The sequence below is a fragment of the Coffea eugenioides genome, chromosome 5, assembly GCF_003713205.1.
Source record: "Coffea eugenioides isolate CCC68of chromosome 5, Ceug_1.0, whole genome shotgun sequence".
In the NCBI taxonomy this organism is placed as follows: domain Eukaryota; kingdom Viridiplantae; phylum Streptophyta; class Magnoliopsida; order Gentianales; family Rubiaceae; genus Coffea; species Coffea eugenioides.
Genome location: NC_040039.1, coordinates 50,282,021 through 50,308,416, shown reverse-complemented (window position 1 = coordinate 50,308,416; position 26,396 = coordinate 50,282,021). Strand labels below are relative to the sequence as shown.

At 38.1% G+C, this 26,396-nt stretch overlaps 4 protein-coding genes across 6 annotated transcripts; 3 read left to right on the top strand and 1 right to left on the bottom strand.

The window, feature by feature from the left end:
- The first annotated feature begins 191 nt into the window (after nt 1-191).
- On the top strand, nt 192-5,391 carry LOC113770735 (putative BPI/LBP family protein At1g04970). Of its 2 annotated transcripts, none has more exons than XM_027315303.1 (7): nt 192-378; nt 484-1,274; nt 1,836-1,975; nt 2,858-3,209; nt 3,414-3,662; nt 4,302-4,427; nt 4,918-5,003. In XM_027315303.1, exons 2-7 carry the CDS (start codon nt 861-863, stop codon nt 4,942-4,944), a joined length of 1,308 nt encoding a protein of 435 aa, XP_027171104.1. In that variant the 5' UTR covers nt 192-378; nt 484-860; the 3' UTR covers nt 4,945-5,003. The 2 variants fall into 2 exon arrangements, with proteins under 2 accessions (XP_027171104.1, XP_027171103.1); XM_027315302.1 differs by having other exon boundaries at nt 195-378; nt 4,938-5,391.
- Nucleotides 5,392-6,589: 1,198 nt separating this feature from the next.
- LOC113769842 lies at nt 6,590-14,258 on the top strand. Of its 2 annotated transcripts, XM_027314142.1 has the most exons (8): nt 6,590-6,682; nt 6,868-7,335; nt 8,774-9,143; nt 9,645-10,951; nt 11,401-11,514; nt 12,338-12,492; nt 13,217-13,342; nt 13,902-14,258. In XM_027314142.1, the coding sequence occupies exons 2-7, from the start codon at nt 6,925-6,927 to the stop codon at nt 13,263-13,265; spliced, it is 2,406 nt and encodes an 801-aa protein (XP_027169943.1). In that variant the 5' UTR covers nt 6,590-6,682; nt 6,868-6,924; the 3' UTR covers nt 13,266-13,342; nt 13,902-14,258. The 2 variants fall into 2 exon arrangements, with proteins under 2 accessions (XP_027169943.1, XP_027169944.1); XM_027314143.1 differs by lacking the exon at nt 6,590-6,682 and having other exon boundaries at nt 6,782-7,335.
- A 1,584-nt stretch (nt 14,259-15,842) lies between these two features.
- Nucleotides 15,843-19,514, top strand: LOC113772038 (protein HOMOLOG OF MAMMALIAN LYST-INTERACTING PROTEIN 5). The gene is made up of 6 exons (XM_027316577.1): nt 15,843-16,124; nt 16,302-16,402; nt 16,867-16,976; nt 17,804-17,879; nt 18,004-18,144; nt 18,553-19,514. The coding sequence occupies exons 1-6, from the start codon at nt 16,031-16,033 to the stop codon at nt 19,351-19,353; spliced, it is 1,323 nt and encodes a 440-aa protein (XP_027172378.1). The 5' UTR covers nt 15,843-16,030; the 3' UTR covers nt 19,354-19,514.
- Nucleotides 19,515-23,283: 3,769 nt separating this feature from the next.
- LOC113771956 (indole-3-acetate O-methyltransferase 1) lies at nt 23,284-26,077 on the bottom strand. The gene is made up of 4 exons (XM_027316500.1): nt 25,967-26,077; nt 25,153-25,563; nt 23,903-24,178; nt 23,284-23,785 (listed from the first exon to the last, which is right to left on the bottom strand). The coding sequence occupies exons 1-4, from the start codon at nt 26,075-26,077 to the stop codon at nt 23,429-23,431; spliced, it is 1,155 nt and encodes a 384-aa protein (XP_027172301.1). The 3' UTR covers nt 23,284-23,428.
- Nucleotides 26,078-26,396: the final 319 nt, after the last annotated feature.

The window sequence follows — 26,396 nt, the reverse complement described above, 5'->3', positions numbered from 1 at the left end:
GTCCATCCAAGCATTAAATGCTTCTTAGCATATCACTGAAGTTGATTTTTGTCCAATTTAGTGGAATTGATAATAATTCTCACGACTTTTGATACAATAATGATTTCTACTTTAATTTAATTGTATGAGTTAACTAAATTACGTTTATACAATTGCCACTAATTTTACGCTAAATATTACTAGTACAGGAGTGATGTCGGATGAGGTACGGTAATTAGCAGCAACTGATCCATTCTCAGCTACTCACAACTCTTCTGAATCCTCCCGAGCCTCGACTGAGAGAGAGGAAGACAGCGAATAAACGGATCCCCATCCCAGACGCCGGACTGGTGGCAGGCTTATTGCAGTTAGAAGAATAGAACTAGAGATTGAATGATGGTAATTTAGTACCACTACTGTGCTCCAGTCTTCAGCTTTTAATTTTACTCAGATTTACTGCTCAATTTCTTGACCGATTATCAACGACAAGTATTCTTTTCCCAGATTACTCATTGGACGCTTCTTTCTGTTCATATCCACCGGTTTTGATAATCTGGTCACCCTTAGAGCTGAAAAGCGTGCTCCTCTGCTGATGATTCATCCCTCCTCGTTTACCTCGTGATTTATGAAGTTCCAGCCAACTCGCGAACCAGAAGTAATATAGAAAACTCCAAAAAATCTTATCAACATAGACCCCCTTTTGCATTTAACTCCTCCTGCGTCATGACCAACATACCTGAGAGTTGCTTTCAAGTTTAAATGTACAATTCTCTCCCACACACGTTCTCATCCTCGACAACAAATACCCAATTGAATTATTCACGAGGGATTCAAATTTGTTTCCATTTATTGAGGTGTTTGTCTGGTTTGAATTTTACTTCATGGGACATTCAGTTGATTCAGCTGGATTATTGGTAGTGCTATGGTTAATGATTTCTTCTTGGGCCTATGTTGGATCTAGTGAAGGGTACATATCTTATGAGATATCCGATAAAGGTCTCGACTTTGTCAAAGATTTGTTAATTGAACAAGCCGAGACTTCCTTGGTTCCACTTGAGCTGCCTAATATTGAGAAGACTGTCAAAATTCCAGTGATTGGTACAGTTAGCATGGAGGTTTCGAATGTTACCCTCTACAGGGTTCATGTTACTTCCTCAACTGTTAAAACTGGTGATACTGGCATCCTTGTTGATGTTGCTGGCGCCACCGCTAATTTGACTTTGCACTGGGGGTATTCCTACAGCACCTGGTTGCTTCCAATCTCAATTTCGGATCAAGGGGAGGCAGAAGTTCAGGTGATACCACTAATAAGTCTCAGTTTTGCTTGCTATACTTCTGAATTATAATTCATGTACATGCCATTGAGCTTTCTTATACGTGTTACTCTTTGGATTAAGCTTGTGAATGATGATGCAGTGTAAATATGCTTTGCATCGCAAAACAAATTATGCGAGCTTACTACTTAAATCCTATGAGTTCATCAATTACTAGCAAAATTGATGCCTTTGTATTGTTTGTTGCCAAAGCATTCAGCCTTTTGCGTGAGGATGTGCAGTTCCTCCCTGCACTGGCTTCTCAGGAACTTAGATCATGTAGAATTGATGCATTATGGAAGCATTAGCATTTTGCGCTAGCAAACATGTCAATGTTAGTGCTCGTGTCCGGACATTCTTTGTCATCAGCTGAGTAGTTCAGCTGGAACTAGCTAAAACTAAATGTAACAGTATAGTTAATGTAGCTGCTTACAAAATACCATGTATACGGTGTTGCTTTGCTCTCGTAACATCTCACAGTCATGATTGCCTATTAAATTTTTGTCTTTACAAAGAGAATTGATGAAAGATATGTCTTCAAAGATTGAAGGTATGGAAATTGGGCTTGTGCTTGATTTGAAGAATCAGCAAGGATCTCTTAAGCTGTCTCTCGTGGATTGTGGTTGCTATGTGAAAGATCTATCCATTGATTTGGCTGGTGGAGCGTCCTGGCTATATCAAGGGTAAAGAGTCATTTGATGCCCTTCCACTTAAGAAACCTCTCTCTCTCTCTCTCCCTTTTCTGGATGCCTGAAGTTATTTTTTCTGTCATTCAAAAATGTGATTTGGACCTAAAACTAAATGAAATGTTGTTGCTTCACTTCCATCAGACAAATGAGAAATTGATCATCTCATTTTGCTTCACAACATCAGGAAGTTTTTCCTGATATTTTTTTATTTGCTTCTACCATTTTTAAAGATTCACAGTTCACCCGGGTATCCAAAGTCTCTTTGACAGAAGATGGAAATCAGTCCATCAAACTTCAGTCCATCAGTTTGATGGGCAATTTAGCACGTCATTGCAATTGAAACCAGTGAAAAGCCATGAGCATAGTTCAAGGAAATTTGTCTTATGTTCTTTGATTATCGTTCTCCATCCCCTTGCTTTCAGCGAGAGGGGCATGAGGTGTTGTCAACAAAGATAGAAAGCCTACTATATAGGTTTCCTAGGAAAAAACACATTTTATAATTGTGGGCACAATGCACTTAGGCGATAATGGAAGATAATCATCTTAGAACTATAATCTCTATCTTATCATGATAGTGATCCAATTTAATGTTTGGCTTATTATACTCCTGATGAGATGGGGGCTTGTAAAGAATAAACAGACTTTCCTATGAACACACCTGCTGCTTTAGCTTAATAGGGCTACTATGGTTAGCATTATTTTGATCGTATTTCTTGGAACTGCTTTGTGTTGATACAACAGACTAATCTAATGAAATTATCAGGCTACTTAACACACACACGATCCTCATTGGTTTTGCATGACTTTCGTTTTGCCTGTCATTATTCTGTTTGAGCTTCCAACTATCCCTATACTGATTCCTTTGTTGTTTTCAAGATTGGTAGATGCTTTCGAAGATAAAATAGCATCTGCAGTTGAAGATGCTGTTTCGAAGAAATTAATAGATGCAATTGAAGAGCTTGATTCTTTTCTGCAATCTCTGCCGAAAGAAGTTACAGTAAACAATATTTCTGCTTTAAATGTCACCATCGTCGGTGACCCAAAATTAAGTAACTCTTCTCTTGAACTTGAAATCAATGGCTTATTCAGTCTCAAGGATGAAGCTGCAGTTTCCAAACTTCAGCATGAGAATGTTCAAGTTCCATTTTCCTGCAATGGTCCAGCTAGGATGGTGGGGATCTCAGTGCATGAGAATGTCCTCGAATCGGCATCTGCAGTCTACTTTGAAGTAAGTCTTGAAAGAAAAGTTTCATGAACTCTGATCACTTTCTTTCTGTTAGCTATTCCTTTGGTTCTATGTTTTGTGTTGGTTATTGATTGCTAGCATCAGCTTGTTATTTATAATATCTTCTGATTAGTTGCCAGGCAATATTGGGGTGTTAATTTACCTTTTTGTTGGACATCTGTCTAATGATTTTAATTTTGTGTTCAGGCCAATAAAATGCATTGGATTGTTGACAATATACCTGATCAGAATTTGATGAACACTGCTGAGTGGAGGTTCATTATTCCTCAGCTCTACAAACAATACCCAAATGATGACTTGAACCTCAATATTTCTGTGTATTCCAATCCAATATTAAAAATTGGTGAGAAGCAGATTGATGCAACAATCCCCTTAAAAGTGATAATTGATGTGTTGGACGATGGTCAAGTAGTACCGGTTGCATGTATTTCTGTGGTAAGCTTCTGGATGACATTGCATCCAAATCTTGTGAACTTTCTCATTTCACTTCTCAGGTTGACCGAGTTTGGTTGATGCTGGTGTTCTTTTACAAGGATACTCTGACCCACGTACTGAACTTAAGTTGTCTAAGCTTTCCCATGTTTTTAAGGGTAGTTGTGGACATAAATTTTGATCACATGATTGTGTAATTGGACCGTGCTTCAGTTTAATTACCGTGCATTTCCTGACTGAAAGAGGAAGATGGGAGGGAGACCTTTTGTTGTGACAGACTAGGTCTGATTATGCGGGTAGTGTTTTGAATTGTGGAAGCTGTTTGTTTGAGGATTATTACACCATATCTTCAATACTTAAATACGGGTGGCCTTTGTGATGATCTACCCATTTAGATGGAATGTGACGACGCACAGCTGTTTTAGATACATCATTCATCTGTGATCTTTTGAAAAAGGGACTTCATTTTCCTAACAGCATCGGGATTGGAATGGTCAAGTTAATAGGACTTATGATTCTAGGGGTTGATTTACTTGCAGAAGGCAGTTTATTTTGCCCGAGTTAAGACTTTATTGTTTGTGTTTGTCCATCAAAATTTGGCACTGTCTTCCAGACCTTATTATAGCTTCGTTATCTTGCCAGGTAATTAGCGCTGCTGCTTATCCAGAAGTCTCACGTAATGCTCTAGCTGTCAGCGTGAAGTTAAATGAATTTACTATGTCCCAGGATTGGAGCAAAATTGGTAACCTCCACATGCATCTTGTTCAGGTATGTCCATTCAAGTGCTCATCCAACTTCTTCCTAATGCTGTGATGCGCTTATAACATCATCCTAGTTCCAGCAATAAAACCTAACAAGCGTCAGGCATGTCTGTCCCCAGATTCAACTATAACTTTCTGAAATAATCGTAATCAGCAGACTTAATTAGCAAAATTTGTGAAAGGAAATTGTTATACAACTCGTTTTTGTACTGCTGCGGAATAAAAAGGTTGCTTGCATGTAGCCGTTGTGCAGAACGTGAGGGTAAGAAGTCTCGTATAGCCGATAGAAGTGTATCTCATACCAGCAAGTCAACATCTTAGAAATGGTTAATGATGTGATCGATTTCCATTTTTAACATGACAAAGTGTCGCGCTTTACATACGTTCCTGTGATTCACACAGTGTACTGATTTGGTATACGTTTCTCTCCTCTTGTATGCTGTGAAAGGACTGTTATAAGTCAGATAAACTGCAGTAATGGCGTCTAATTTAACCAGGTTTTGGCCCCTCCATGCAGCCTGTGATCTCGACGTTGCTGAGAACTGTCGTCTTGCCTTATATCAATTTAAAGCTGTGCAAAGGATTTCCAATACCAATTTTCCATGGTTTTGAGCTTCAAAATACTGAGCTGCTCTGTACTGATTCCAGGATCATCATTTGCAGTGATGTGGCATTCATTGAAACAGCGCAACCTCATACAGTCTTTGTATAATACTAACTAGATCTGCATCGCGATATAGAAATTTATTTCAATACTTAAACCATTATTATTATTATTATTATTGTAGTCTTCCATCCTGTGATATATCCACAGTTTGCTTAGACTCGATCGGGTTGCTCAATGTGTACAGTAGTTTGGGGGGATGACATTTGTTAGTGGTATTTGTAACATGAAGAAGTTGTGCTGTGCATCCTAAAAAAAAAAGAAAATGGAAAATAAATTTCTGGAGTGCTAGCTCCTTCTTCTGCCATTTCACGGAGTATGTCTTCCTTGAAATCTTCGGAGTATTGACGACTGATATCAAATCAGCTCAGACATCATTTCCATCACATTTCCAGTTCCATTTTTTGTGGGTTAGATGTCAAAGCTCATGTCTTATTCACCCAAGGTTTATGACTCAGCTCAGGAAGCTGTTTCTGAGATCCAAGTTGATATCTCGTTAACCTAATGTTAAAGAGGAAGGCCAGTTAATTGTAGCCCGAATCCTATGGACATTTTGCTACTCTGCATTTAGATCCAACAAGAGGTCTAGAATATTTTGACTGTACCTATGAGAAGGAAAGGATACCAGGAGAGCAAAACGTATTGGTAAGGACAAATGGAAAAGGCGTTTTCTTTGATGAAAAGAAAGAAAGATGACCATTTTTTCAGTGTAATTATGGGAGAACTAAAATATATCAGTAACTTTCGAGTAGAAGCAAGTTTATTTATGGACAGATAAGTTTTTAAATTCTGATTTTCAGTTTGACCAATTATCATTTATGATGTAAGTATATTAAAATGTGCCCGAAGTCGAGGCTAATAGTATATATTGATAAATACGTGTGTATTTTGTGAGACTGGAATTATAAGTAAGTATTGTAGATATATCGCTTTGTGTGTAATAGTAATGTAGTTCAAACCGCTCTAATTTCATTAAATAAGTCACGGATCTATTTGGTAAGAGAACAAGAAGAGCATTTGACTATTAAAAAAGGCGTGTCATTGCTAGGGAGAGTTTTGTACGAGTAGTGAAGATAAATTAATGCCGAAATTATTGTAAGTAAAGCTGAAAGCTCAAGCAAAGCAAACCACATATGACCATAAAACTATGAGGGATTCATGTAACACAAAAAAAAAAAAGACAATTTATGATAAAAAAATAAGAGTGATGCATGCGCTCATATTTCTTTAAGCATTTTTCTTCCTTGATTTCTTATTTATCTTTCTTAATGTCACAATAAACCTATTTATTTCCATCCCAACTAGTATAACATTAATATTGAAAAAAGAAAAAGAAAAAACAAACTAAGCATCCTTACTTATGAATTTTAGGAGCTAATCGAGAACCAATAAAGATTTAGAGGAAAAATTATAAAATCGTACAAATTGAGGGGGCAAAGTGAAAAATCGCTTAATATTAATACGATCGCGTTTTCTCTATAATCTCTCCCTCTTTGCCCTGCACATAAGTTTTTGCTGCCCTGTCAACAAACAATATGCACCCCGGCCTCACCATAACAACAACTCGCAGCTCTATCTCTCAATTACCCGCCAAAAAGGTAGTATAATTCTAATTTTTAATTTTTAACGCATCGCAAAATTTCTCTTTTTTATTTCCCAAATTTCATCTCAACGTCTCTCTTGAGTCTTTCCTTCCCGTCTCTCCTCTTTTCTCTTCTCTCTAGGGTTTCCCCGTCCTCCTGTCTCCTCATTTTATGGCTTCTCATCTCTCTTCTCTTTGCAGGTTTCTCCCAATTCGACGCCGTTTATGGTTTTGGCTTGAGTTAGGGTTTTGTCAAGGATGGATTCGGTTGAATCCGGAGTGAAATTGGGTGAGAAAAGATCGGCCGAGGATACCGCTGGAGGAGGAGGAGGAGGAGGAGAAGATGTTCCGCCGGCGAAGAAGCTGAGGCATGGAGGCGCTGTGGTTGGTAATATGAGGAAGGTGGCGGAGATGGTTTTGGTGTTGGCGGCCATGGGGAAAATGAGGGGAGGCAAGGTTCCGACTGGTGTTGAGAAGGAGATTATGGCGGCCGCTCGAGAGAAGTTAGTGGAGGTTTGTGAATTGTTTCCGCCCAAGGATGTGTTTCCCAGGGATGTTTTTGGGGCACTTATTGAGGATCTCGGGCTTAATAAGGCGAGGGAACAGAGGTTAGGGTTTCGGCCGCCCAAGATTACCATTGCTGAGAAGTTATTGCTTTCCAAAAGAAAGGTTGGTTTGATTTTCTTTACATGATTTTGAACTCTTTAGTTTTTTAGTTTGTTGGTCTAAATTTTGTTTGGATTGCATTCAGTTGGTGAAATGTGCTGTTATTGAGTTTGGAAACAGAGGAGAACACCTTAACAGTTCAATTTGACTGTGACTATCATACCGTTCTGGGCTGTAAAGAGAATGTTCATTTAAACGATGGGTTGTGGTGAGAACTTGCACTGAAGAATTTGGCAGTGATTTTCCGAACAAGAAATCTACTAGTCTTTATGGCTAATCAGATAATCTGTATTCTTCAACTAGTATTGCAAAGCCATGATTAGTTCTGTTATAGAAAGCTTGTGTGAATGTCCATGTGAGTAGTTGTCCAATCCATTGGCTTAAACAACTTTTTACAAGATGATACCGCTAAAAAGGAAATTTTGAAAAGTCAAATTATAGGCGGGAAGGCAGTGCTTGTTATTTACATTGAAGTCCTTTTATGATGCAGTTATCTTCTTTTGTCATTAGGGGAAAATACTGTTGTTGAGAAAAGTAGATGGCTCGTAAGATGACAAATTTAGGCTACTAAAGTTCTGCTTGCTCATTTACTTGCTCGATTTTCTAAGAATTGACTTTTAGCTGTATTTGTGGATCCATGTGCCGAGTTAGAATATGGATATGTTTGAATAAAACGTGTAGTTGTTCCATGTAGCGAACATTTAACGGGCATAAGAATGCACATCCATGTGTTTGCATGCCGTCATTATTAGCTTTCCTTAGTTTCATGCTATCTCAACACGTTACAAACACTTTTACTTTACCCGGTGTAAAAGTTAATCCTTCTGGCGGTGGGTATTCATAATCGAATGTAAAAAACAATTATTGTATTTCACTTGTTTGTCGGGTGTAATTAAATGCACATTGCAGCCAATTACTCTTTTTATTTCTGGTACTATTAGTTCATAGTATAAGTTCCTGAATATGCTGAACTTTGAAAAATTGAGATTACTTGGTAATTCTGTTGTCCTTGAACTGATTTCCTGTGGTTAAAGTATTTTCTTTGAGGTCTCAACTTTAGCACCTTCTGTTGAAAATTATTTGGCTTAGAAGATCAAACTTATTTTGCTTTTTTTTTTTTGAAAAATTTTCTTCTAAGATGTTTCATTTTTTGTTTGATGTATTAACTGAAGGGTACTCAGTTAGGCGCTAATATCTTGTGTGTGTGCTATTATTTGATAGCTTTTTGACTGTAATTATTTTTTTTTATTATGATTAACAGTTTCTTTTGATATTATCAGCATAGGGTTTCTCTTTTCTAAGCAGTGTCAGAATTGGATTCTCATGTTATGCAGCATTAATTGATCACTTACATGGTTGTAGAATGCTGTTTACAGATCTTGGTTTACATATTTTTCCTTATCTTGTGCATAATCTTCCTTGTTTTTGGCTGCACCTTTAGATGGAAAAAGCTGAGGACTTTACTCTACCTTCTGCTCAACACTCATCGCAAAGATTGCATACAAAGTCTGGTGTGGCGGTTGAAAATCGTGCTCCACCCCCTGCTGGCCGTGTTTTTGCCACAGATAAACCTAGTCATATACCAATTTCTTCTGGAAGCTTCCAACCTTCACCTCTAGGTCATGTAGCTGGTACAACATTGACATCTTTACCATATCAGCTACCTACAAGTGAAGTAAGACCAACAACTCCCAGTGGATTGCCCTCCAGTAATATGGCAAGGGATGCTACTCCAGTTGCATTGCCTAGGATTGAAAGATTCAGGTTGGATGGAAGACCAAATGGATCTTTGCCAACATCACAAGTGCAAGGTAGCAATCACTTCCTTGTTTTAATCGAGGAATGATTAGTGATAGGTACTTTTGCAATTAATTACCTGATATCTACAAAAGCAATTCTTTTCTGAGTTGAATGTGCTGCATACTATTTGGGTTGTGCATTGGTCTCAACATATATATTATCAAGTAGACTAAGCAGACCCTTGCACAGAGTAAGTATTGAATTTGCTTTAACTACGCATACTTGGTTGTTGGATTTTCTAGCTGATGCCCCTTGCAAACATCTGGCTTTTATGTCTAGAAGTGGTTTCTGGTATTTGTACCTTAATAACTTTCCTGGATTCACGAAAAATCTTTACGTAGGATTTCTGTTTGTGAATAAGATGTCTTTGGTGCTCTATTAATGGAACTTCAGAAACAAAGTCTTCCCTGGAAAATGGTTGGTCTTAATTGTACCGATCTCTGTGGTGAACTATCAGGTCACCAATTTCCATAGCATTGTAAAATGATGTGTCATGTTCTTTTGATGTGCAGCAAATTCTTCTGGGGATCAGCCCTCTGTCAAAACGCCAGCTTGGTCTCTGCAACCCCAATCTACCACCGCACCCCCTAAAATTGGAGCTGAGAAGGTGCCTGCGAAAGCTACCGTTAAAGTTGAGGGAGCAACTGATGCCAAGTCCAGAATAGGCCCACAAATTGCAATATCAAAACCACCAGTAACTCAGATTACAACTGGAAATCATGCAGTTGGTGTAAATCAGCATTTGCAAGGCACAAACACTATTCCGGCTCCCATACCAAGAAATACCCATGCTGAAATTGGTAAAATTGTTCAAAAGTTATTACAGCCACGGGTTTCTGAGCGCCCTGTCTGGACTCCACCGTCTAGGGATTACATGAACAAGGCTTCGACTTGCCAAACATGCAAGTCTACCATAAATGATGTGGACAGTGTTCTTGTTTGTGATGCTTGTGAGAAGGGTTATCACTTGAAATGTCTCCACATAAATAATCCAAAAGGAATTCCTAGAGCAGAGTGGCACTGTGTAAAATGCTTGCAGTTAAGCAATGGGAAAGGCTTGCCCCCTAAATATGGTCGTGTCATGAGAAACAATAATGTTCCCAAAGTGCCTTCTAGTGCAGCTGCTCTCCCATCAACTCCAGATAAGAAAGCAGCCGCTCTAGATGTGAAGGTGAACCAACAGAAGATAATGGTTAATGGGAATGCTGCAAGTCAAAGGGCCTCTACTGGTAATAGAGTAAGTGGTCATAGCGATCCAACATCTGCATTGAAGGTGGAAAATACAACCGAAATACGAGGGAATACTATTGTTGGCAAAGGAAAGATGGATGACAAGTCATCTTCACGAATTTCTTTAAATAATCTAACAGAAGCCTCCTGTCCAGTCTCTGTTTCTCCTACTTTGTCATCAGTTAAAGGCCTGTGTGAAGAGAAACTGCTAGAGTCGAATTCACAGACTCCTTTAAAATCTGAGACAGTTCTTAGTTTCTCTTCTCCGTCGCAGTCCCCTGGCAACGCACAAGATAATCGCCAGCCAGGGGCACCAAATAGTGCTGTTCTGTTGCAGCAATCTTCACAAAATGATCAAGGGACTGTGCGAGCTATTCCTGCTGAAACTTCTGCAGCCAGTTCTGGACTTGCAGAGCATGGAAAGTTTCTACCAGATTATGTACACAATGTGGATTGGATCGGCGGTATACTTAAAGTCGATGAGGAGAAAGCTTTCTACCAGTCTTGCTGCATTAGAGGAGTTGTCTACAAACTCCATGATCATGTTCTTATTCAATTCAATGATAGATTGATTCCGTCAAAACTTCAGGTACTAATATAGGATAATTCAGGTCTTGTGGGACACCTAAATGTTTTGCAAGTTTCATATACTAATCCACAAATTACTTTGTATAGCTGATGGGCAGAAAGCAATCATAGGGATGCTTGATTCTACCCTATGAGTGGTTGACATTATTCTAAATTTAAAAACTGCATGTACCAGCTAGGTCTGTCCGTTGCCCTGATATTTGTCCTATGAGTGGTTGACATTATTCTTTTGATATTTTTCATCTCATTTGCTCTCAATTTCTGAGTTGCCACTTCCCTCAGCTCTGCACTAGAACTGCTATGTACTTGGTAAAAGTAGAAGGTTGCTTTTTGAAACAAGTTAATCCCTGACCTTAATGGAGTACAAAAAAGGTGAAAAAGAAAAGACGTGAAATAGCAAATAATTATTGGTGATCTTTTTGATTGGATTGCCTTGTTTTCCCTTTGCAGGCCATGTGGGAGGATATTAAGATGAAAACTAGGTGGGTGAGTGTCAATAAGTGCTACTTTCCTGCTGATTTGCCACAAGCCGTTGGCCGTCCTTGTGGCCTGGAAAGCAGTGAGGTGAATTTTAGCTTTTATTTCCATGCATTTATTATCTGTTATGTTAATCTTTTTCCCGTGCTGACCCAGTTACAAGCTTTCAGTTCCTATTGGCTAGCATCTTCCTTAATTACTTTTATCCATTAGAAGATGCTAATAAATTGAACAAGGTTTCTGTAGATATAGTTGACAGACTTTGAGACAAGATATAATGTTCAAACACCTTATTAAAAATTAGAAATGTGGAAGAAATTGGTTGGTTAAGCTTTCAGGTTCCCAGGCGACAATTGACTGGAGAGTACACCAAAAGTTTTACCTAATGAGAAGCTTTCCTTGTGCTTTTTCTAAATCATGTTGTGTAATGATTGGATGGCAGAGTATTAGCCAATATCACCAAATGTAAAATGAATAAAGTTACGGTCTGTCTGATATATAGTGGGCTTTAGGGTAAATTGAAGATGCAGTTAATTGTAAATTGATAAGCCTAAGGAACTTGTCAAGAACTTTACAATTGATGGAGAATTCGATGGTGGTGGTTCTATTGCGGTCTGGAGTTGGATTTTTAATTTCAAGTGTTTTATCGATGAAGAAGAGAATGGATTAGGGCATGAACAAAATTAACTACTTAAAAGTTTCACTTGTTACTTGAGAAAATCATGTCATTGGAGTGATTAAAGTTTAACAGCTCAGAAAATTTTGATAAAGGAAAATCAAGAACTAGTTCTCTGCTTTATGAATTTACAATTTAGCTAGACAATTTGGCCCTTGCAATGTCTGGTTTGACATGTTTACTTTACTAGTTAATGTATGCTCAACTCCTTAACTTCCGTCTTGCTCTCTGTAGGTCTATGAGTCTACTATTAGTTGCACAGTAATGGCTGGCTTGGTACAAGGCCTTTGTGAAGTTCTTCCTCCTGGAAGATTCATTGAAGAAAAAGAAAAGAGAACCAATGGAGGAAAAAGGCCGAATGAGAGTTTACAGCCACTTTACGTATGCAAGTATGTTGCTACATAGTTTTATTGTTTAATCATGCACTAATCTTCTGTCAAAGGTCTATGATTGTGAAATATCTCTGTTAGCACCTTTTGACTTTCTCATCTATTCTTCCAGTACGTGTATCTCTATTATATCGAAGCTTGTTATGAGTATTGATGCATCTATTTTTATTTTTGTCTGACAAAAATTCTAGCTCTCTTTAATTCTTTAATTTTTAAATGTCTGAAATTGAAATGGTTTAGCAGTGAAACATTTATTTTCTTTGATTAAAAATCTTTGTTGTGTCCATACGAAGAGCCACCTTCTCATGCCATGAACTGTCTAGGAGTCCCTCCTGTGTCTGTTGTCTCTTTCTCTGTATGCATTGTATGTGTGAGTATAAGTGCTTGGAGTGAGGATAATTGATGTAGATATCCAGCATTAAGAGATCGGATAAAGATGGTTTGTGCTGGGGGAACTATATTTGTGCATATATGTACACTAGTACCTATAATTTTCAGGAATACTGATCAATATATTGGACTGCTTTGTCAAATTTAAAGCCAAGCAAATTGTGGCTGTTCTATTGTTGATGCTGGATGCTTCGGGTCAGAATCTTGAAATTTAACATAACACTTATTACAGGAGGGAAAACCTATTGTCATTGACACTTGCACCACCGATTATTGCTGTTTTTGTCCTTGTTGCCTTGTTTTGGTCTCTGATTAATTCTTAAACTTTTGGCAGATGGATTTATGATGAACCAAAAGGGCTGTTTCGTGATGTTAACTGCTAATCAGTCAATTACCAATCATTTTGGGTGTCAATGTCCTTGGGCTTTGGATGCAGCTACCCTCTGTAGACTTTCTTCAGGTAAAACATCTCCCAGTTCCTTTTTCCCTGCCAGGAGGGGTTCACGGCAGTGGATGGGGAGGGGGGTGTAGGGTTTAGGCTGTTGGGTTTGGTATTCTGGCGATATAATCTTTCATGTTCCTTTGTAAGAGTAATTTGATTTACAACCTAAATCCAGCATTTTGGTTACGTAGATTCGGCTTGCATGTCAAGTATTGGCAATGTAAGCATCTTTTTGGTCTGATGAAAAGTTTGGTCGCAATTCTGCTCCAGTGTCTTTTACTTGTGCCCTTCTATCACAATGCCTAACATTGTGGAGTGCCAGGCCAACTTATCCAAGCAATTCCCCACCCCACCCCCCCCCCTCTGCTTCTTCCCCTTTCTGCCCTGACAACATTGGCCATTGAAAAATCCAGACTATTGATGAGTAATATTTTGTTTGCATTCTTCTGAAGTAATGGACATGGGGACTTAGGCCTAAGCTGTCAGAAAGAAGTACTTGAAACTTTATCTAAAACTAGAATACCGGTTCCTCTTTGATTTGTCTGCAGCTGATTGTAAGTTGTGGGCTTATGAACAGGTGGTGGTGGCAGCAGAGGCCCCGGGACAACTAATGGTGGAATATTCAGTTCGTGTACAATCTGTAGTTCTTTTAATTTGGTTTTCTTTTGGGCTAGAAATTATAGCTTTTACAAGTACATGTATCGGTTCTCATAATAGTTTATTGAAAATTTTCTAGTTGTAGTCCAGAGTAGGAACCTTGTCATGCCCTTTTTTTTTTTTTTTTTTGGGTCAAAATTACTCGACATCCTGGGTGGCTTGGCGTATCTGATAACTGGCTGTTTTCAGCTCTCTTCCGCAATTGCGTAATATGTTGTCCTGGATGAAGACAATCACAAAGTTAGAAATTAATATGTTTTTTTTCGATCATTATGAATTATTCGTGCATTTTTCGTTTGGGGCTGTAATAGTAACTTTTACTTCTTAACAACTAGTCCGTCGCCAGTGGGTGTTTTTATTGAACTTCAGTGTAGAAAAATAATTGTTATAGACGGTTAGAAGGTGTGTGTTTTTTTGGCTTTTTGGCTTTTTTTTGGGATATTTTCTTCGTTCCCTTCTCTGCCCCTCCCCCTACCTACTCCTTGCACCCCCGTAGATGACCTATCCATCACTATTGCCCTCTTTCACCGCTATCCCTCCCTACTCCCTTCCCTATCTTTTGTCCTTGCTCCTTTCTTCCTTTCCCTTTCTTTCCTCCTATTCTTCGCCCACCATCCACAATCTAGACCAGATCGGTTATGGTTGGATTTGGATGCGAATGGCTGAAGAGGAAAAAGAAGAAAAGAGGAATAGGAAAAGGAGAAGGAAGAAGGGAAATGTGGAAAAAAAGGAACAAGGAACAAGGGAAAGGGTGGTGAAGGAGAAAAGTGGAGGAAAGAGTGGATGAAGGAGAGTAGAGGGTGTGGGTTTTTGGATGAGAGAGGGGGAGGGGGAGAAGTGAAGAGAAAGGGGTTTATTTCGAGTGGTAGTAGTTGGGAGGAGTGAGAGTGTGGTGGTGGTGGTGGAGAAAGAGGTGATTATGTTGTGTTGGTGTGTTTGTAGATTTTGTTGGAAATAAAAACTAATTTTTTGACAAAAAAATTTCAATTCAAATGCACCCAAAATATCGAGTTATTATTGATAAAATGTCAATCTTTTCTTTCTAAAAAGATTACCCAAGTCAATTCAAGAATATAATTGTTTGGATAAATTTTTGTTTTTTGCTAATAAATTTCGGGGAGATTCTAAAATTTGCTTTGGGTAATGAAATAAGTGTTCTTGACTCTTAGGTTATAACAAGTTTATAAATAAATCAACAATGAAATAAGTGTTCTTAACATTTACATTAACAAGTTCATAAATAAATCAATATCATCACTGATGAATATATATTGAGAGAATAATATTCTAACAGACTATAGGATTTCGTCCAATTTAGATGCATAACAAGAAATAATTCTTTGTCAAGTTTAAAATTTGAACATATGATATACATACAAATAATTTTCTCAAGTTTGGATGCATAATAAGTAATTTTTATTCAAGTTTAAAATTTGAACATGCAATATATATCTACAAATATTAGGATGAAAGAATAAATCATTACACTGTTAATCAAGAAAAAATTAATTTGTAAACTCTGGGGGGGGGGAAGGGGGGGGGGGTTTTTGTGAAATATGAATTAAGCTTGTTAGTTTATTCATTACTAATCAAATTAAGGTAAGACAAGGTTTAATATTGATTGGCTCTTAGATTTAATTTGAGTTTGATTGGATAAAAGAATAATGTCTTTGGATTGAGTATTATTTGAAATAATTATTATAATATTTTTTTTATGATTTGATACATGTGAAATAAAAAAGATGATCGGAAACATAAAAAAAAAAAAAAAAGTTACTGGAGAATATTTTATAATTTGCAACACACAGAAGAAATGTGGGCATTTGAACTGTAACATTTTTTATTTCACTTTCTAATCATTCTCAAGTTTCTCGACCCAAAAGAGGCAGAGAGACATTTAGCACCCAACACGCCATCGCCATCTTTCGGTGCAAATAATTACATAAACGTCTTATGAGGCAACCAATTTAGCAAAAGGTTAGAAAAGAAAAGGAAAACTTCTTACATCAAAATTGAAGACGCTTTGTGTGCGAGTTGAGAAGAGCAAAGATGGCAGGGGAAAACGAACCAGCAAAGCTGTTATTGCCTTATCTTCAACGAGCCGATGAATTGCAGAAGCACGAACCCCTCGTTGCTTACTATTGTACGATCATATTCTATACTTCTTTCATCATCGTGCATATTTTTTTTTTAATTTTTAAGTTCAAATAGTGATGTACTTGTATTATTGTGCTGATTATGCAATCAGATTAGTACTTTACTTAAACCCTAACTTTTGCTATTTGCTGATTTCGGAAATTCGACGTCTTTTGGTTGTTAGGTCGATTATATGCGATGGAACGAGGATTGAAGATCCCCCAGAGCGAGCGTACTAAGACCACCAACTCTCTCCTCGTTTCCCTCATGAATCAACTTGAGAAGGTTTTTACTTTCCCCTTTCTTTTGTATTTTTTCTATGTATTCTTTTGGTACAAAGCCGATCATTTGAGAGATATTATATGATGACGATACTCTATTTTGGAGTCTTGTTGGAGCCTTTTTATTGGTTATCTCTCTTTCTAATCTGCTTTTATAGATTCTTCGTGAGAATGTTTATGCAATTAGTTGATGATGTATGTTACGTGTATCAGGATCAAGCTTCTCTTAAAAAATAATACCCTTTTTTCTTTAATTTTTTTAAAGTTTTTTATTTGGTTTTGCAAGTGATGGACTTTGTTGTTATGTACAAAAGAAAATGATTGAATCTTTCATATCTCTGAGGGGATTGGTTCGTCTTTCATTAATATTCCTACTGCCATACTTCAGAAGTTGGTTAAACTTTCAGGAAGAAGAAAATCTCTTACTACAGGTAGTTTCTTTCCTATCTTCTGCCCTTTTTGGCACAGGACAAAAAGTCACTGCAGCTGGGGCCTGATGATCATTTACACCTTGAGGGATTTGCCATGAATGTGTTTTCTAAGGCAGACAAGCAGGATCGTGCTGGAAAAGCTGACCTGTATGATACTTTGCTTCCACTTCACCTCTTTAATCTAGGCAGTGATATGATCTTCATATTATGCTTAATGTATTTTTAGGCCAAGGTCTGATCTGTGGCTTCTGGTCAATGCTTCAAGTATTAAAATCGCTGGATTCGTTACTGTTGAGCTTGAGGCTGTCATGATGTAACCATGTGTCTCTTGAAGTATTCATTTTATTGTTTTCTGATTATGAGAAAGAGCTGAGCTTTTCTTAGAATATCAGACCTGAAGTTTTACTTAGGTAATTGAACTTGTATTTGTCGTGCATGCAAGCAGTCACTTTGTCACATTGCTTTCTTCAGCTTTGTAGTGACAAGAACATACCTGTTATTTTTTCTATAACCTTCATATACATGAAGTTCTGGAATCCAATTTTAAGCTATATTGGCTATTGATGAGAGTTCATATAGTCGTCCCACTTGATATGGTTATGCGATAATTGTTTCTTGGACATTTTTATACTTTTTTTTTTATGACTCGTGCCAATCATCCCGGCTAGATTTACTGATTTTGTTGTTTTCTTGTGAAAAAATCTATGTCTTGGTGTGATGAATATGTATTAGCTATTTTTTGCATAGGAAGTTTGCTTTTGATGATTGTGGCTTTAGAAAACACATACACATAAAGGGTTGCGTTCATGCTTGGTTGATCAGCTTCTTACTTGCCTTTTATGGCATTTAGTCAATGTTTTGTTCGTCAATGAAATTTGGTTTTCTGTCAATAGTTCCTCGAGATTTTGTCACTTCCACATTGTCAATCCACACAATATGTCTGTAAACAGTATAATTTGCTACATCTCCTACAGGAACACAGCAAAGACTTTTTATGCTGCTAGCATTTTCTTTGAAATAATCAACCAGTTTGGTGAACTTCAGCCTGATGTGAGTTTCTGATGAAAAATTTTGATAGTTTTGTTTGTTCATCCGTGATTGTTTACATTTGAAGGTAATTTTATGATCTATATTGCTAACACTGTTGAATTTGCTTGATCACTTCTTTTATCAGCTTGAACAGAAGCAGAAATATGCGGCCTGGAAAGCAGCAGATATCAGGAAAGCTTTGAAAGAAGGGAGGAAACCTGTACCAGGTCCTCCCGGGGGTGAGAAGGACTTATCTGTGCCACCAAGTACATCAAGTGGTGAATACGTATGACCTCAACCCCTATTGTATATCTTTAGTTGTTGCAATCAATGTGGCCTAGAGGCAAGTTGAAACTTTATTCATTAAGAAGTAGGGACCACTAGAATGAGATAGGCAGAGTTTGGGTTTCTCAAGCTATCATGGAAAATCATTTACTTCTAAGTTTGGAAATCCCCTCTTAGTTCTGCTGTATATCTTCTTCCTCTTCCATTTTTTGCTTTTAAGGATTAAGTAATGGATCACTAAGTTGGTTATTATACTCCTGGGATTTTGAGTTATGCATGAATTTCTGGCTCAAGGTCAGACATACTATTTTATGAAGTAGCATGAAGAAATCCAAAAGCTGATTTGAACTTCTTTTTGGGGCAATTGAGTTGGTGTGCAGGCTAATGATGCTGACCTTGCTTTTTTCAGGACCTTGAATCAAGAAGTAGTGACCCAGCACTTCAGGACCTTGAACAGAGAAGAACTGATGTGCCTTTCCAGGACATTGAACCAAGAAGTGATACCATTATTAGACCCTCAACCGGAGCTGATTATCCACCTCAACCGGGAAGTGATGCTGCTACGAGACCTACATTTGAGTCAGATTCGTCTCCTCAAACATATGACACAGTTAACTTCCACCATTCTGCAAATATTCCTCCCCCTTCCAACCTAGTGGCATCACCTTCGTCAAATTTACCTCCATCTCCTTATCCTGCTGATGATTATCCTTCACATACTTTCCATCAGCCTCCTTCAACCAACGGATCTGAAAATTATTCCCAATTCTATCATCAACAAGCATACCGACATGAAGCCCAGCAGCACTATCCTTCACATGATGTTCCCTCTTACTCATATCCCCATTTTCAGTCTTATCCTAGTTTTACTGAGAGTAGCCTTCCCACTGCTCCATCTCACTATCCTTCACAATATCAAGGTTCTGATGCTTCCTACTCTACAACATCAGCTCCTAGTACCACCAATTATGCATCAGGTACAGAGTATAATTCAGCTGGTGGAAATGGGAGTGTTTCAGAACCTAAAATAACTGCTGCACAAACATATCACTATGACAGCAGTTACCAGCCTCCGCCTGAAAAGATTGCTGAAGCACACAAGGCTGCAAGATTTGCAGTTGGAGCCTTGGCATTTGATGATGTTTCTGTTGCTGTGGATCACCTTAAGAAGTCACTTGAGTTATTAACACTTCCATCTGCTGGTCACTGAATTCTTGATTTTGGATATTTGCTTTGGTGATGTTCCTTTTATGGCCAGCTTCTTTTCTTGTTTACTTGTAAAGATGGGTAGCAGTTATTGAGAAGTTATTGGATTTTGTACACTTGCTGGTTTGGAAGTTGGTTGTGCATTAAGAAATTTGTGCGTCATTGTTGGAAATGTGAAGAAATGGCCCGTGCCATGGACCTTCAGTAACCTTCCCTTCCCATCCCACATTTCTCACAGCCCATGTCTAATGGGTACCAACTGTAGTGCTTTCGTAACAAAATTGCTGAACGCACCGAAAAATTGCTGCTTTCCACTTCCAACCGTTAGATATGTACTTTTTTTTTTTAAGACTGTGCGTTAGTTGGAATCCTTGCTGTCTGCAGCCAGCACCATAATTAAAAGCAGATTTGCGAGTATTTATTTAGATCCTTTTAGTTCAGGGATTTCGAGGGCAAAATAAATACGCAGTTTACAAGGAAAAAACCTTACGATTTGTTCTTTTTGAAATATAAGGTATAATTAGAAGTTTTCAGATGCTTCTGCGGTTGAAACGACGTAGGAACAAATTTTATGATCCGTCCCTGCGATCTTCTCGTAGTTTGTAAGATTGTGGATCTCAGTTGTCAAGTCTTTTAATTTCGGTCTTTTAATTAATTCAACAGCCTTCATATCTCTATTTACCGTAACTGGAAATCGAAAGTGTATATGTCTCGCTAAAATTAGCAATTAGTGACCTTCGGGAAACCTCATAGGAAATTGATTTTTAATCTTCGAGATTCCAAGGAATGGTTTCCAATAACAAGATACCAGTTTTTCATTTTTCTGCCGTTCTTCTTCTGGGGTGGGCGTGGGGGTAGAAGAAGAGGTAATGAAAGTTTCTGTAGATGCGGCCGGCAGGCCTTTTTAATTGCTATTTTTAGGAGTTATTTTTTTTTAAAAAAAATATATTATAATAATTTAATATATGTGAGATAGAAAATATAATTAAAAAATGTGTTCGTGAAAAATAATTAAAATTTTTCTATAGAAAACTACAATCCAAACGAGAAAGCTATGGCTGGATTAACTTCATACCTATAGAAGGAAGCTATGGATCTTGATTTCTTTATGGTTGATGCCACATTCTTGAAGTCCTTGTAGAAGTGTGCCAATGCTTCACTAATATTAACAGCACAAAGCTTGTTCTGTTAGCACTATTTACCCGCTGTACAATGCTTGTTCTGTTCTAGAACCAGGCCGCATACGAAGACGCATGACAATAGTTTTCGTCTGATTTTGAAGAAAAATTCAAAGGATTGGATTGTTTGGACGTAACTCACGGAAGCGACGAGGTTTTTCTTGTATCGTAGAAATAGTATCGAAAATTATCCACAGAGGATCTGAATAATATTTGCTTTGCTTGGGGACAACCGATGGATAACAAAATGGAGTTTCAGAATCAATCCTAATAATGAACGTTTCTGCCTATGAAAAATGGTTCCCTCTTGGAGTACCCGCCCGAGTTCCGTTTTATATTCTTCGTCATCCTGCAATCAAAACCATCTCATTAATTTCCTTGAGTTATTTTTTTTTTCACGAATATTAGGTGCGACATTAATTATTTGAGCAGAAAATAGTATGAAATCAAATCTTAAAGGTTTTCGCGAGAAGAATGCCAGAGGATCATCTAAACAAGAATCTGAAGTTGGTTTAGCAGCATCCATAATCAATTTTGTGAAGCAAGGATGCCTAGGCGGAAGCACAACACAGAAAAGGGGAGAGAAGAAGTCCCATCCGCAAGAAAAGAAGTATCATGGGTCAAAGAATAAAGTACAGTTGGTAACTCTGGAGGAATGGATTTTAGCATCACCTTGCTTAAGTCACGGTAAGGAAGCTGGTGATCACCATCAGTTTGCCCTCTCTAAGCAAGCCAACAAGAGGGTCTATCCATCACTTGATCATACACCTAATGACGAAGGCTGCTTACCTAATTCTAGAGAGAATTCCGTGCTTGAGAGATCATCTTCGATGAAATTTGATAGACTTGATGGAGGAGAGATCGGAGATTCCTCGTTCTGCCGAACCCAGAGTGGGAAGTTGAAGAAGAAGGTGAGTTTTAGACGACCAGAAGTGGCTCATGTATTCATATTGGACTCATGACCCACGGTGACAGATTTGAGAATGTTTGGAGATTATGTAACGCTATTCTTACACTTGCATCCGAATTTTCCTCAACCTTACCTTACGTACTCTTTTTCTTTTCTTTTCTTTTTTTTCTTCTCCCGGGGGAAAGTCTTTTTTAACTCTGTGTGATTATATACCTTGAAATTAAGTGTGTAATGGCAGTAATGATTTATCAACGCTGATGGGTCTTGGAAAGAAGGATGGCTGGAGTTGGAGATTCGGAGTGATGGTGCATGGCTGCTTTGACGGGGATTTAGCAATGTCGTGTTTTTGGCAATTTTGTATGACTTTACAGAAGGGGCTTGATCTGATATAGGCATCGAAGTGTTTTGAGTTGGAACCTTGAATCGTATGGATCAATGAAGAAGTCTTCACATGCTGATTATTCAAAGATTGCTGATTTGGCAGAACAAGCTCGATTGTTATTGAATTCATCATCAACATGAAAGATTGGACATGTACGCAGGACAGGGATAGGGAATGCTACTGCTGCATATGTCCTTTGCTGATTTTGATCGGGTTTAGTTGAAGTCTAGGCTTGTTTGGTGGGATTCTCTCCCATATTTTCTCCTACAAAGTGGTGGTCTTTAAAAATCTCACTTCGTTTGGTTGAACTAGTGGATTCAAGCCTTCAAAATGGTAAATACAATGTTCTAATAGATCCCACACCATTGAATCCACCATGTCATTCATTCGATTTCCCTTTGCTTCGACGATGATGATTATTATCATTGTCATTATCATTATTATTATAACAATAAGGGGTTATTATAACTTTGAAACCAAGAGAATGCACTAGGAGCATACAGTTGCAGACATGAACTTGGAACCGTAGGGATTTGGAAGGGTTTTAACCGAAGCATCAAAATTTACTTCCAATCCAATTTAAGATCGTCTATATTGTCCACCACATGTATCCGTATCCATTTTACGATTTGCGACTAATTTTACTTGAGTCGGATCGAACTTCTTACGAGGAAAACTCTGCTAACGTTATTATTTTTATTTTCATAAATTTCAAACCCGAGACTTCATAGTTAGAAAGTGCAACCCCCCTCCGCTTACGCCAACGTCCGTTTTGGTGTTCATATTGTAGTATGATGCTGCAATTGCAAATTTGCAACCCTTTTCGGTTCCCGATAGCTAACTGCAGCGTGAGCCCAGTTAGACAAAGGCAGTCTCGATTTTCGAGAACTGATGGAACGTATACAAGAAAAAAGAAAGACTAAACAGGCATTCCAACTGTGGAAAGTTTCCACAAAAGCGCTATAATTGTTGTTTCACGGCAAAAGGAGTCATCCAATAGATTCCATTACGATGTTAATTAAAGGTGATTTGATTAACACAATGTTGGATAAGATGGATCCACACCTCATTGACTCTCATAACTTTTTTTTTTTTTTTTTTTCTCTTTGCTTTCTTCTCATTTTGCTTTTCCTTTTGGGCTGAAAACCATGTCGGCTGTTTCCTCTCTCCAAATCCGCATAAGCAAGCAATATTTCAATATGGGAGATTATGCCAATGTACTCTACATACAAATAAATATAATATATTCTCTGAAGCTTTTCTTGGCAATACAATTGTGAGGCTCAGCTGTCCTGTTGATAATTGAGTTGAAGCCTGAAGGAAGTTTCAATCACTTTATTTACTTAATGAAGTGATTTTTTTTTAAACTGTATTTCCAAATTAAGAAAAGAGAAAACTTATTCACTAATTCCACAAAAAAAAAAAAAAAGGAAACACGAAACCAGCAATATATATATATATATATAAAAGAAAAGAAAAAATTATTATAACTTGACAGATGCAAACAAACAGTCCCTATACGCATACATAAATATATATATATATAAATATATGGACTGGAAGTACAAGATCCTCCTTCCAGTATCTGCCTTTTTGTGGCAATTTTAGACTATATAGCCAAAGAAAGAGAGGCAATTATATGAAAGAATTGGAGGTGTTCTAGTATGTCTTTAGCGTGGCTTGTGGCTCGGCGCTGGACACGGGAGAACAGCTCCTCGCTGAGGTGATCGCCTAAGTGGGCATCGACTAGGACTCCACTGATGCTCCTGCAGCTGTTGGCTAAGGCTCGGCCCACCTCAGCCGCATCATCTGGGTGATTCACCACCAGCGGGCTTCCTCCTTTGAATACTTCCAGCTTGTTTATGACAAACGACCCATCGGCTTCCACTACCTCCTTGAAGTCTTGCAGGCTCGGCGCGTACACCGGAATGTTGAACTTGTCCCTTTTCTCGCTCGTGATTAAACCCTGCTCGATTAATACATTATTGTATTACCATAAACCCTGCTCGGGCATGAATGAATGTTTTTCTAAACCAAACAAATTATCCTAATAATAATGATGATGATTTGTGGTTATGATTACCTCTCGGACAAGATCATCCCAGGCATCTTGAAAGTCAGCCCCAAAAAGAAGCCCTGCCCCACCTTGGTCTGTGGGGTCGAGTGAAGTTTTGCCTAAACAGGCCAAGAACATTGATCCGCCCCTCTTCATTTCCAGTGATCTTGACCTGAGGAAACCGGCTAAATCCGTCTGGAACTGCTTTCTATAGGCGTCTGCTGTGATCTCATTTGCACCGTGGATGAATATTCTTCCTTTGTTGTAAGCCGCTGATCTATTGTCCACCACAGCATCGGGCACCTGCACCCCACTTATATTATTATTATATTTATTTGTGATGACTTGCGCCACCCGGCCTATAGATAGTACATACACTACTGCTAGCCTGCTACTAATCCACAATAGCCAGCACTGCAGTAATTAGCACTTCCGAAACCGAAAGAAGAGGATGACTAATTACCCCATGATTTGTCATCGGATGACTAATTAGCCCATGATTTGTCATCTTATGATAACTTTTTCTTTCTCAAATCCAAATTTATATAGCCACTAGCTAATTTTTTCAAATCTTTCATTTGACTCTCTGTCCTATCAAGTAGGGTAGGAGTAATTTAACTTCCCTCTGACTCCTGATAATAATTCCACTTACTACTTATGTCAACAATATGAACATTTGAAGGCGTGTTTTGGGAACTTACAATTGAACCCAATTTGAAGGGGATTTTGTTGAAACCAAAAGAAAGTTGTTTGCCCAAAAAGCAGTATTTCATAAACTGATACCATATGCTACTCTACTATAATGAAATCAAAAGGGTCGAAGATGGATTCAGCAAGTCTTTGAAAGGCGGTTTTGAAGTTTGATTAAAGCCAAGGCGCATTATAATTATTACCCTACTTTTTTACTTTTTGACCTTCTCAAAGTAAATCAGACGGTACGTTTTGATCGTTAACAAGCTAAAGCAAATGCGTGATTACTTCACTTGGTATAATCAATCAATCTGGTTTAGTGTCATAATTAAACTGCAAATCATCATCGGGATTCGAGAATAAAACAAACGAAGTTTTCTTAAACTATTATTAGTTAGTCTAATTAGGCAGCAGTATTATATATGAACCTTTTTCCTAAAATATTTCATTTGCTGTTTAATCAACAATGAATCATGTTGTCCTACTCATGAAAGTCTACGTACAGTAAAGGTCATCAAAAGGTGCTTCTTCTTCTTCTTGTAACTTTGAAAAAAAAAAAAAAAAAGGGTCATATGAGAAATAACTACCTGAGAAAGCCAGTGCAGGGAAAACGCAGAGTAAAAGAAATCAACTGATCTAGCAGGGAAGAGGCGGCGGTAAAATGAACCAGGAACTCCCGCAGCAAAATACGAGCGGTGGCTGTCGGAAGCGAGGCACTCCTCCATGCTACCGCCGTAGGGTGGGAGGAGCTGAAAAAGAGTGTTGAAGTCGTTAGAGGGGAGATCAGAGAAAAATGCTGAAAACTCCGGTGGCTCATCGTAGCCTAAGGCCTCGTAACGCTTGATCATGTGCTTGATGATCACGTCAACGATGAAGAGAGTGTTGCTGCCGCAAGAGCATCCCAAATCAGCCACCGCGAAAGGGGTTTCCGGGCTGTTTAGTTGGACTACGTCCAGGGTGTCTTTCAGAAGATGGAGCATGGACCGAGCATGTTGAGCCTGCAAAGGTATATTTATGGAGAAGAACCATATATAAAAGGCAGAAAAAAGAAACCCTGAAAGTTAAAGAAGAGCCATGTATAAAAAGGTAGAAAGAAAAGAAAAAAACAAAAAACCCTCTCTGATTTTATGCGGTCATGTAATTTTTGTTATGGATCAAAATAACGATGTATTCAGTGGTAGTTATGTTTGCCAATATAGTAATGCATATGTTAGATTGATGATCGATCAACATCTGAAGATGAAATGAAGGCATTTGGACAGGGACCAAAAGTTTGCTCTCAAGTAGTACTAAATCCAACGTGCAAATTTGGAGTTTTACTAGTCCAGGTTGTCCGCAAACTACCATGTCAGGATACCAACAAAGTACTAATAAAAAAAAAAGGTTGGGAGAACGAAGAACCTGGGCTTGAGAGTTATTGACATAGCTAGCCTCTCCCTTGCCTCCTTTCATGCTCAGCAACTTCTCAAGCTTCTTGTGTGGAACAACAACGTTGTCTTCCGCAGGAGCCATTTAGAAATTTTTCGTCGATATCTAATCTAATCAGGAGAATTGCTTTGGTAGTTAATTATGTGGAGTGAAAATGGCTTCCAAGAGTAGAATATATAGGTGGTTGAGAAAGTTCTTATTCTACTACAAGCCCTATAAGTTACGGTATTGTAGTACAACCCCCTCGTCGCCCCACCCCCACCCACCCAACCAGCCAAAAAAAAAAAAATTGAAATTTGGTAATGTAGTACGAAACATCATATACAATTTAAGAAAGTAAATTATGGGGTGGTAAACTGTTGAGTATGGGTCTCACGTGCATGTTCTTTTTCTTTTTTATTTG